The 11,741-nt window shown below is 37.2% G+C and overlaps 1 protein-coding gene across 1 annotated transcript; it reads right to left on the bottom strand.

Annotated features, from left to right (window-relative positions):
• Window positions 1–5,717: 5,717 nt before the first annotated feature.
• On the bottom strand, window positions 5,718–7,818 carry LOC104423445 (aluminum-activated malate transporter 2). The gene is made up of 6 exons (XM_010035937.3): window positions 7,617–7,818; window positions 7,339–7,479; window positions 6,949–7,221; window positions 6,687–6,799; window positions 6,427–6,570; window positions 5,718–6,128 (listed from the first exon to the last, which is right to left on the bottom strand). Exons 1-6 carry the CDS (start codon window positions 7,816–7,818, stop codon window positions 5,718–5,720), a joined length of 1,284 nt encoding a protein of 427 aa, XP_010034239.3.
• Window positions 7,819–11,741: the final 3,923 nt, after the last annotated feature.

Raw genomic sequence — 11,741 nt, 5'->3', positions numbered from 1 at the left:
TTTGTCTCATGCAAACTCCTAGCAACGCTATCCAGTAGAGCCAAAAAATCGACTAATGTCCTGGCAAAAGAGGCCAGATCCTATATTTATAGATTTGGCAAAAGAGGCAAGATCCTATTTTCATAGTTAAGCAGTTTCCGGGGCGGTGTTGCTGCAAAAAGAGGCTATGCATTATAGATTTTGAAGAAGTCTAGCCGGGTATCATCAATCTATTTACTTGGAAGGTGTTGACCAAACTTAATCTAGATGAAACTACGATTAATAGTTGGAACGTCCTATCACATGTAAATGGAATCAATCTCCTCTATGCTTAGCCTCTTAATGGATCAAAGACAGAACGAAAGGGGAAATGAGAAAGCTAAAATGCCATAGCAACTAGTGTCGTGCAAGACTTTGTACATCGTACCTGATTCGCTGCACAATTATATGGAGATGGATATGGAAATTTGGAAGGAACTGACATAAATATAAGATCTCCCCTCCAAATCTGGCCATTAATCCATGTATTTATTGCTATACTTTCCATTGGACAGTTAAAGACTTTGCTTTTGACCTGAGGGTTTCGCAAAAGCCTAGACTAGAGTGAATGCAAAGTAAGAGTGAGTTTTGCTTTGGTTCTGCCTTTCATACGGCAAGAGTAGGTGATAGGAAAGGACCCAATTGTCCAATCCAAGCTCATTCTTTGACACAATGTGTCCGGTTCCATAGCAGCATTTCGGACCAAGAGCTCTGTTTTTTCTCTTTTCGGAGGCACCCATTGTTGTCTGGTCGCTGTTCTAATGGGCTTGTCCTGTTTTCGGGAGTTTTGATTAATGAACTATTCCTCGGCCCAATAGACAACAATGGTCAAGACTGAGCCCAAGAATGGAATATCATAAACCCTAAATCTCATACAAAATCCCTCCTTCATTATGATTATGAATTTCTTATAGATAGATTGATTGTCAGATGATCACCAGGACTCTCACTATCTCTAGTAAAGCCCAACATTATAAATACAAATAAAATTTATGAAATAGAATCGGCTATTTCTCACTACAAGAGTAGTTGATATATTTCTTAAGCTTTGGGCTTTTGCGAATACCCTCAAGCATAGGGTTTTCAATTGGACTTCAAGATCCTCTCTGTTGGGAGAGTGGATCTACTATTTCCAATTTACCTTTCTTAACTAGATGGGACATCGACCCATATTTTTTAAATGGATAGGACGTTAGTTACCTTTTTCAAACTGTAATAACTTAAATCACTCCTAACAACACTAATCTAGAGCCAAAAAAAAAAAAAAATTACTAGATTTCCAAGCACAAGTCGTATGTCGCGAACACGCAAAGTTGCATAATAACTGAGAAAAAAAGCTTCAATTCATTATTTCACATCCGTAGATCTAAGCCGAATTACAATGAAAACATGACCAATTTTTAATTTGTAAACCCTAAGAAATCCAAGGAAACTAAAAGTACAAACAAGGAAACTGAATGAAAAAACGATAAGCTAATCTACTAAATTCAGTAACTACTAAAATTTAATAGAAGCACCTAAGATGTTAAGCTATTATTTGAGATTCTAATAAACCCTACGTATAGGGAATATAATTCACAATTCTATTTGCAATCGCGTCCACATTTTTTGGTGCACTTGCGACTACTGTTTGCGTGATCAAGAAGGGGGATAGATTTGAGATGTTGCTTTATTTCATAAATGAATATTAAATTAAGATAATTATCAAAAAGTCATAAACCTATTATACGACATCTAATTTAGTTATTAACTCTTCATTTTTATCAATTTGCTCTTAAGCCTTTTGACAAATTGTTAATGAAATCTTTTTGTTAGATGACATGTGTTAGCCATCTTGCATGACACGAGGACGGTCAGTGCAAATAGGGATAATTTTTGCAATATTTTTTAATATTCTAAATTTTTTTATAATTTTTATTTTCTTATCTTTTCTTTTTTTCTAACTTGAGCCGACAAGGGTTGGTAGCCTAGAGTTGAAAAGGAAAAAGAAAGAAAAGAAAAAATAAAAAAATTTTTTGAAAATTGTTCACTTTAATACTAGTCATCTTACATCATTACCATGTAGGATAGCCGACATCCATATCATTGATTTCCAATAAAAATTAGTAGGAATGATTATATTGACAAATTATCAAAAAATTTTATGATTGAATTGGCTGTAGTAATAGATTTATGACTTTTTTATAATTTTCTCAAAACTTATACTACGTATCATTGTTGAATACTCTTTTGCGCATGCCATTGTTAAGTGTCAGATTCACAAATTCACAAATGCAATTATGCTAGACTAATTCAAAATTTTGTGCATGTGTAGGTGCAAAATAAAGATTATATAGTCCGACTAACTTGTTAAGAATCGGATAAATTTAATTGGTGTGAGTCAAACAACAAACATCAAAATACCCACCCATGGGCAACGTAGTTGGTTGAGATCTCTTTTCCAACGAAGGAGGGTCAAGGATTCGAAACTTTGCGTTGTTAGTGATTAAAATGGGGGGCCCGATAATAGGTTGTTGGGCCAGTTTCTTTCGAGGTATAGTCGTTGTTGGGCCTCCACCGCGGAGACCTGTGAAACCCCAAATTGGCGAAAGCCGACAAGGGCAACTACGGCGGATCCTCGGTCACAAAAAAAAAAAAAAAAAAAAAAAAAAAAAAAAAAAAACAAAAAATAAAAAATAAAAAACAACAAACATCAAAATAATATATATGATAGCAATATCAAATTTAGGAAGCCAAAGTCGAGGGGTGATCAATCAAGTCTCCTTGAGGAACTTAGATTGACTATCATTTTATTTTCAATGATAAAAATTGTTTCGTATAATTTTCCAAATAATCTGGAAATTTTTTATTGCAATTAGAATGTAAGAGATGGTGATTTCTTTAAATTTTGTCGACATCAGCACTTCGTCAAGTCTTGTTAATCTTTTGTTTTTGTCTTATAAATCAAATAATTTTTTATTCCAATTGGGCACTATCAAAATTTAATAATGTCAATGGTAGTATCGCACTTGCACTCTCCTTTGTTTCTATTTTTTTGACTAACTCTTATTTGCTTGATCCGAGAATATTATTTTCTCTTTCATACCAACACTCGAGCGGCCCACTAACAAAACTATGATATGTAGAACTTTGGTTTGAATTTATATTTAAATATTCATCGTTTTAGTTGGGCTATGCCTAGTACGTCAAGATCTAAATATAGGATAATTTCTCAGACGAAGAGACCTAATCTCCCAACTTTTCTTGTATGTGTATGTTGCCGCAAAAAACTTGTTATAAAGTGGTCCGAATAAGAATGATGATTTTAAGCGAGCCGCCATGCATCTTGCTTGCGCTTCCATTTTCTTATTTATTTATCTATCTGCATTTTCTCCATTGTGTATGAAGAAGGCTTCGAGAAGCAATAAAGCAGGTGGCCACAATGGTAATAGTTAAGAATCAATATGCTTTCCGTTGATATAGCGTCTATATTCATTCTTTATTTCAAATTTTCTTTGGATTAAGCACTCAAAGGAACGAGAGGTGGCGTAAAACGAATGCTAAGTTTGAGTGCGCCATCTAATTCTTGACTAAAGTATGATACACGAGGTAAAAAAAAAAAAAAAAGTTAGATGACAATGACATAGCCTAATGATTTTGAGAAACACTAGGGACTTTAACACAAGGTTGTCATGTACCGCCGTCCTTCAGCAGCCAAAAGAAAACAAAGGACGGAATTCTTGATAAGCGCATAAGAGGTCAAAACCTGGAAAACTTTGGATTTGTTAATGAATTAGGTAGCGACACTACAGCTGCTCTTGATAAGTGGTGTAATTTATAAAAAGTCATATATGCTTTGGCCAATCTATCTTGGGAGTACCAGACAGATCGAAAGGTTATTATCATCATGGCAGACATCACGAGGAGGATTTGTCTAGTGGGAAACAACTCAGTGCCCACCCATTTGCCTCTTTATCGAGTGGCTTCCTGTGCACGCCACTTGCTCAATGCTTCATTTTGTGTGGTGTTAGTCGACTTGTTGCAGAAAATGAAGAATTCTCCGCGCACGTTCTGATAGTCAACTTATTTTAACATCAATTGCCATAAAAAAGAAGATTGTTTCAATGTTAATCGGCTGTATTCAAAGGACGTGGCTGAAGTGGTCGTGACAGAGGAAACTCTCTGTAGTTCATCAGGTGGGTGTGGACACACTTGTGCGAATTCGGGTGACTGCTGCAAGTCATCGTGCCGCTTCTCCAACCTAGTGAACATTCAAGAGAATGAACTTATTATAATCTTTTATGGCTATACAAATTGATGCATGTGGGGGTGTTTAGTGTTGTGCTTTCATTAAATCTACGTCGATGTTTGAGTTATCGAGCTATTTCTCTATTCATATGAGAGAAACACCCCAGAACTTTAAGACTAGAACACTGTAGATCCAGATTCTTGACTACTTTCCGAGGCACGAATTAATCGATCTAGGACAAATAAGTATTGTAACTATGATCATGCTGACACAATGTTCCCGTGGGTTTTCAAGAAAAAAAGTGATTAGAACAATATCGATTGTTATCTAGACATATGGTACGTACCTAAGAAGGCTCCGTTCGAATATCTCTTATAGTGGTGAAGGCGGCTTTGCTTGTACTGTTGAAAGTGTTTCTTTTCTAATCAATGATAAATTTGACTGACTTGAATTCTCTGAGCATGCCAATATAGTCAAGGTTCATAAATAGGGTTTCCGAGCTTCTGCAACATCATCCGCATACAGTTCAGATCACCGTCCATCAAGTTTTGTCAACTTGCGATTTGACTCTGTTAGTATTGATCTCGAAGTGTATTAAGATCGGGCCATGAAGTTTGTCGGGCATGGAGATGAAACTTGTTTCCAGCACATGAGGCGATCGGCGGGCGACCTGCTGCGTGCACACATCGTTCTGTGCTTGAGCAGGGTGCCGTGGAATCGATCTTCTTTCCTGTACGTATTGTACTCTTCTTCGTATCACGATCAATCTCAGTCGCTAATGTATACCTTATTTACATGCAAAGACAGTCGAGATTGTATGATACACGCCAACTAGAGCACCGTGCTTGATAAAGGACATTCAGCCGATGTCCGCCACCTTGCTCTCAGCACATGCACGGCTAATCATGGTTAAAAGTCGGAAAACATTATTGAAATGAATTCGGAGATGCCACGATACCTTGATGAAAGTTGCAATTTGGTTGGTTATATTGATTCAGACTATCCTTGAGAGTTTGATTAATCTCTACGGGATATGTTTTCCTTTTCCTAACGTGATCGGTGGATGCATGAGTTAGAAGATGATACTAGCTTAATCAACCCGACAATTTGTTTAGTCAGTGAAACAAATTAGCATACTGTTTTGATTGGGATATTCATTGCCACTCCATAAGTTTAATTTGTGTTGGTCTGTACCCATATTTATAAAAGCAATCAAAATAAAGAAAGAAAACCGGACAATGTGACCGATAATTATTTTTATCAAGTAATTAGATAGACAGATTTAGTTAGCTTAGTACGGAGCTAATTTGAGAACTTTAGCAGCATCCTCATCAAGCTTCTCATTTATTTTAATTATATGAATAAAGTATCATTACATAGGAATTAACTTCCTCATACCCTAATATCTCAAATATCAAATAATGTCCAGTTATTACGTAGGTTATCCTTCGTACATACGACGCCTACATATCTACACCACCCGCGCTGGATTCGGTCTCACTGGAGGAGTCCCGTTTTCTGGCGAGACGTTCACCTCGAGCGTACTCGCAGTCAGCACGACTTCATTGCACTTGACATGCTTCTTGAAGCTGGCGAGGGAGGCGAGCTCGTTGACAGACTTGGCAATCTCGTCCGTGCAGTCGATGATGTTGAGGAGGAGTGAGGTGACAGTGGTGGCGTGGACAGCGGTGAGGAGTCCGGTCGTGTTGAGCAGCGACTTGAGGGCTGTCGCGGAGGTTTGGGACTTCTCAAGGTGGGGAGTCGCGGAGGACGGCACGGTCATCGTCTTGTGGGAAGATGCGAGTTCCTTCAGAGCTCTTGCGGCTTCCTTGCTCATCTCTGCGCAGAGCTCTTTGAGTCTAGTTTGAACTTGTGGTGGGGCCTGAATATGACGAGAGTGAGTGGCTACGTTATTTTGAGAGTTAGATAAATTTTTTTTAGCAACATAGGGACTAAAGCACGTGGTATAACTATGTCTGAATATATATGTCATGGCAAACATTCTCTAGTTAATGAAGAACCCTTAGTTGCATCCGTTACATGTGAGCCTAACTCTTATGCACTATTAAATAAGATGGGATTCACATAAAACCCGCATGATATAACAATATTTATCAATTAGGTGGCCCAGTGTGCCCATATATTTATTCCAAGCTAATGCAATTAGACGTCTAACTTACTTGGAATTTAGTGGTGAGGTAGCTATCAAGGGCTTCAATCCTATAGGCACATTGACGAATCAAATCTCCAATCTTTAGGTATTGCTTCCACGGATGACGAAAGCCGAACCGGCCGTGACGTGGTTCCCAACTTGCAAAATTTGCCTGACGTGATCATCACAAATCATGTGTCATTATTAAGTGAACACAATTAAGTGACACTTCACATGCATGAGTGTCTACTTGAAATTAGAGAAAAGAACAAGAGAACTTGTACCCACCAGAGATTCTTCTTTACTCTTCGATCCGAGAACACTTTTGTATCCTTGCAAAAGTGACTTGCTCTTATCGGAGTCACTGTTTTCCGATTCTCTCAAGTATCCATTCTCAAATCCTAAAAAAATTGAAAAAAAACACATATTGCATTCAATCTTATTGTATCATTTTTACATTGTTTCTAGGGTTTGGTGGATTTTCTTTTGCATTTTCTTCCCATGATTATTTATTTATTTATTTTTCTTTTGTAGAAAGATTTGTGTGCACCTTCCAAGAAGTTGGCAAGCTTTTCCATGTTGTGAGCAATGAGGCCGTGGAGGTCTTCGCCGGCCCAGACGGGACACACGATGACGGAGGTGATCAGGCAGGCGAAGCCGCCGATGATGACGGTGGCGAGCCGCTTGTTCGCGAACTCCAGTATCTCGTCCTCCCGGAAGCCCGACACCGACACCAGCGCGAAGGTCAGTATGAATATCAGCATCCCGTAGTCGTACTTCGCCTTGATTCGCGGAAAGGACCTCATGAACGTCGAACCGGTGGCTGCATTTTGGAACAATATATCAATCACTGATTCAGCTCAATCGTATCAAATCCTGTTATGCCTCATTTCTTAAGTGCTATTCTAATTCTCTTTTTAAGATTTCACTAAATTTTTACCTTGAAGAAAGACGAAGAAACCAAGCATTATGGGCTCGCCGGTTTTTCCTGAGAGACCTGCCAAGTGATGAGCGCCAACACCAAGTGCACCGGCAACCAATGTAGCAAGTCCTCTATTCAACCCTTTACTTAGAGTGGCCCCTGAAAATGTTCTCTCAGTTAGTAAATAAAAGCAAGAAAATGTATATATGGTAGAATTTACACCGAATTCAGCCAATCGTGGTTCAAGAAACAGTGAGACCGACAGAGCACCAACGGTGGGTTTACCATAAACTTACCGACGTAGAATTCGAAGACAACCACCACAGTCATGACGGCCCATATTCCGGCGACGCCGAAGCTGTTGTAGAGCGGCTGGTAGTAATAGATCAACGACACTAAGGACAGCGCAAACCCTACTTTGAGTGAATGAGTGATTCGTTTCGTCTCATCTTTCTCGAGCTTCATCGTCTTCTTGGCCAGCTCTGCCGCTTTCACCATCAAGCTCCTGGGCAAGCCCGTCACCCGCCACCATGCGTGAGCAGGGACTCCGGCTCTCTCCTGGCTTGGGGCAACACCCATTTCCAAGCTCTCCATGGCTCAATGAATGAACACAAACTTGCATGCAAAAAAGAGAGAAGTGATATTCCCACTTTTTTCTGGAAGAGTAGAGAACAAGAGGAGAGAGAGAGAGAGAGAGAGAGAGAGAGAGAGAGAGAGAGAGAGGTTGCCGTTGTGATAGGGGCGAAGTCTGAAAATGCCTTGGACGTGAAGAGTGGGAGCTCTAAAGGGTCTCTCGTATTTATGGAGAAGGAAAGGCAGATCGAGATGGTGCCACTGTCAATTTGGTCTTGTAAGTTGTACAGTTGAGGTACGGCGAGGAAATTCCTGAAGAGGTGGGACTTGGTGGGTGTTTCCCACTAAGAGCAGCCCAAATTTGCACCCAAGAGGCAAATTGGGATCTACCTCTTGCCATTTATTTCGCAAAAAATAAATAATTTAATTTTTAAAAATAATTTAATTTATTTATAAAAATAAATGAACTAAAAATAAATATTTAGACATCTATAATAAAAATATTTTTATCAATTAATTAATTTAAACGACATAAGGGATCATTTTTAGCAAAAATAAAATAAAATAAAACCATTTATTTTCTACAAAATAAATGGGCTTTAAGTTCATCTGGCTGAATAAAAAAGGTTTAATAAAGTTCCATCACCATCAATTTTTTAATCCCCTCCATGGCTGTTTCTTCCCTGTCCTAAGGCAATTGGTGACATTGCTTGCCGCGTTTGTTGTCCTTACTTATAGTGGTACTTGTGCGACGTTGATGCCATAAGCTATGACTATGTCCAGAAGTCAAGGCTTCTTTCTTCGGATTATTGTCACATGAGCAATTTTGCGTCAGTTCATAAAATATTGGAAATGGCACATACGCTTCGTGTCCTTTGGAATAAATAAATAAAAAATAAAGTGAAATTGGTTGTTGGTTACAAGGTGTAACCTCTACACAAAAGATGAGCTAAATCCCCCACAGGGCCTTTGTAGTCTATCCATTTGATATATATATATATATATAGTGATAGTGGATATCACAAATGCATTTTTTATTTTAACATATTAGTACTCATACGTCCTGCGCCCATAATGAGCACAGTATCTTTTTCTTATTTTGTACATGTCAATACCCTTTAGTTATTTCACATTAAAGTGATCTCAAAGTCCGGATAATCACCTAAATGAAATCCTTTTAGGACTTGCTTAGGTCTAACACACGCTTCCTGTTCTTGGATTAGAAAAATGAAGCAGAAATAGATAAGTTGATATACATTTGTTGAGATAATGAATAGAGTTAATACTCTGAAAAATCACAAATCAATACACATGTGACAAATTTACCTCAAGTTAATTTTTTGACTATAAAAAACCTAAAACGTTACATCTATAATAATTTTATTCAAAACTAATTTTTGATAGTCAAAAAATCCAAACTAATATACTCGTGACAATTTTATTCTAAAATAATTTTTGGATCACAAAAAAATTACAAACTAGTATATCTATGACAAATTTCCCCTCTATTAACTTCAATCAAATTTTACTGTTAAATTTGCTGGCATGAATGACATATGGTGACATGTTATCGTGATGTGGAAAGTCCACATGAAAATCCCTAGGGCTAATGCAACGAGAAATCCCAAATTTGTCACATATGTACCTTAAATTTATCACAAGAGTATCTTTAAATTTGTCACTAGTATATCCATTTGAGTTTTTTCATTGTATTTACCCTATGAATTTCCATGTGGACTTGTCACGCCACTATACTACATCACTATATGTCATCTAGGTTAGCAAATTTATTCTTTAAATTTGACGAAGTTAAACAAAAATAAATTTGTCACAAGTATACTAATTTTGGGTTTTTGGTGGTTAAAAAATTAGTTTTGAGTTGGGGGTTCGATCCATCCATCTTTAGCTCGGCGTCTTCTTCCTAGCTCTCCTCCGTCTCTTCGCTCTTTGGAGGGGTGCCTGAGGGTCGGTGGTCTGTTTTTTACTTGTAGTTCAGCCAATTGGTTGCTGCTTTGTTTCATTCTCTTTGTACTTTTTTTGATTCGGTACCCTCACACTCTCCTTGCCCCCACAACTAAAGTGTGAGTTATGGTGCCGAATTCTTGTTCATTTGTCCAAAGCTTAATATATATTCTTACCTTTTACCAAAAAAAAAAAGTTTTGAGTAAATTTGTCACAAGCGTATCAATTTGAGATTTTTAATGGTCAAAAATTAAATTTTGGTAAACTTATCACATATATACCAGTTTATGATTTTATATGGTCAAAAATTAGTTTTAAGTAAATTTGTACCAATTTAGGATTTTTCAGGATATTAATTTTAATGAATATTGAGTAACGCTATATTGTTCCGACTCTCTTTTTACTCTTGATATGCTGTTTAATTTCGATCGAGTACCCGATTTTTCGTGAATAAAAAGTCGGTTGTGGGTGGCTTTCAAACTTTGTTGGTTTATTTTAAAGTGTGGACTTAAATTTTCTGCAATATGGAAAAAGAGAGATACGACAATCTGGCGCTCTTTCATTTTTTTTTTTTTTTAAAGTGACCCGATATATTTTCACATTAAATGATTTTAAGATATTATATGTAGGGTAAAGAAGTACGTTGGGTGGTGTTTTTAATATTATCAATTTTGACCCTGATAATATTTTTGATAAACCCTTCCACTCTATAATAAATAATTTCTAGTCCACTTATAATGAACCCAAAAAAAAATCGGTATGGAATCTAGAACGCACGCGCAAAATTATACCTGCTTCTCCACCCCCCCAAAAAAAAAACCATCAAAGAAAGGGTACTATGCATAACAATAATGTTCTTCACGAAATATTTTTTTAATTAAACTAAGATCATATTTATTTTAAAATATCAAAGGGCTTGATTCGAGATCAAAATTCTAGAAATTCATTCTTTCTAGATGCGACTAAACGAGTGAGAACAATCTACATGTGTGTCCTCATCCACATGACCATCCGAACGTTCTGTCCATCGGGCCTCACATGCTATTTATTTTAATGGCCATAAGGGGGAATATTCGAATAAAAATTGCTAGCGCAAATACCAAAATCGACGTGGCAAGCCTTAATGATCCAAGAAAAACCATGCCGGTTACGAGAAGGAAACATATTTTAAGTCAAATTAGATTAGACAGGAGTGGTTAGCACCTCAAATTAAGCACAGCGCCTAGAAGCTGAACTTTCGATTTTTGCTCCTTAGACCCTTGAACCACTAAGACCGATTTTCGGGATCATGAAGTGTTTATCTACGTAACGGGTCTTTTGTACACAAAATACATGAGTTTCAAAGAGTATTAGCCCATTGAATCAACTCGGTCCATGACAGATTAGATCATATGGTTCGAAACCAATCCCAGCTGGTGCTAGACCATTCGAAGTCCACCGGTGTAAATGATGATAATTGACTCAGTCTGTGTTAGATCGAATCTAGATAATTACTCCATATGAAAGTAGATTCTGAAGGAGTACATGATTTGAAGTTCATTGACTTTGTACAATATTGACTTTGTACAATATAGAAGTTTCTAATTGGGAAGGATAAGGTGGTGGTTCATTCAAAAGAGTAAGAAGACTGTAAGCAGTTTATAAACAAATTATAAGTCAAAAATAGACCTCTTTGCAATAATCTAGGCATTATTGTACAATGAATTGGACCGACAGCAATGGTCAAAATAGTCAAAGGATCAACTCCCCCTTTTTTTTTTGCAAGAATAAAATGAATAAATAATGTATGTGACTCATCTTGGAAATTGATTAAAAAACTTCAAAATCATTGCTCAAACTTGGCAGGTTTTGAAGGGAATATGCTCTCTATTTTTCTATAGAGCATA

Source organism: Eucalyptus grandis, chromosome 7 (assembly GCF_016545825.1).
Source record: "Eucalyptus grandis isolate ANBG69807.140 chromosome 7, ASM1654582v1, whole genome shotgun sequence".
NCBI classification, from domain to species: domain Eukaryota; kingdom Viridiplantae; phylum Streptophyta; class Magnoliopsida; order Myrtales; family Myrtaceae; genus Eucalyptus; species Eucalyptus grandis.
Note: the sequence above shows the minus strand (reverse complement) of the source record. Positions and strands in the feature narration are given on the sequence as shown.

Excerpts from the sequence above, each read along its gene's own strand:
- LOC104423445 (XM_010035937.3), bottom strand. The coding sequence starts at position 7,818 with ATGGTGAAAGCGGCAGAGCTGGCCAAGAAGACGATGAAGCTCGAGAAA. Across the intron at positions 7,222-7,338 it reads TTTCTTCGTCTTTCTTCAAG|CCACCGGTTCGACGTTCATG; the intron begins GTAAAAATTTAG and ends TCCAAAATGCAG. Across the intron at positions 6,129-6,426 it reads ACCTCACCACTAAATTCCAA|GCCCCACCACAAGTTCAAAC; the intron begins GTAAGTTAGACG and ends CGTCATATTCAG.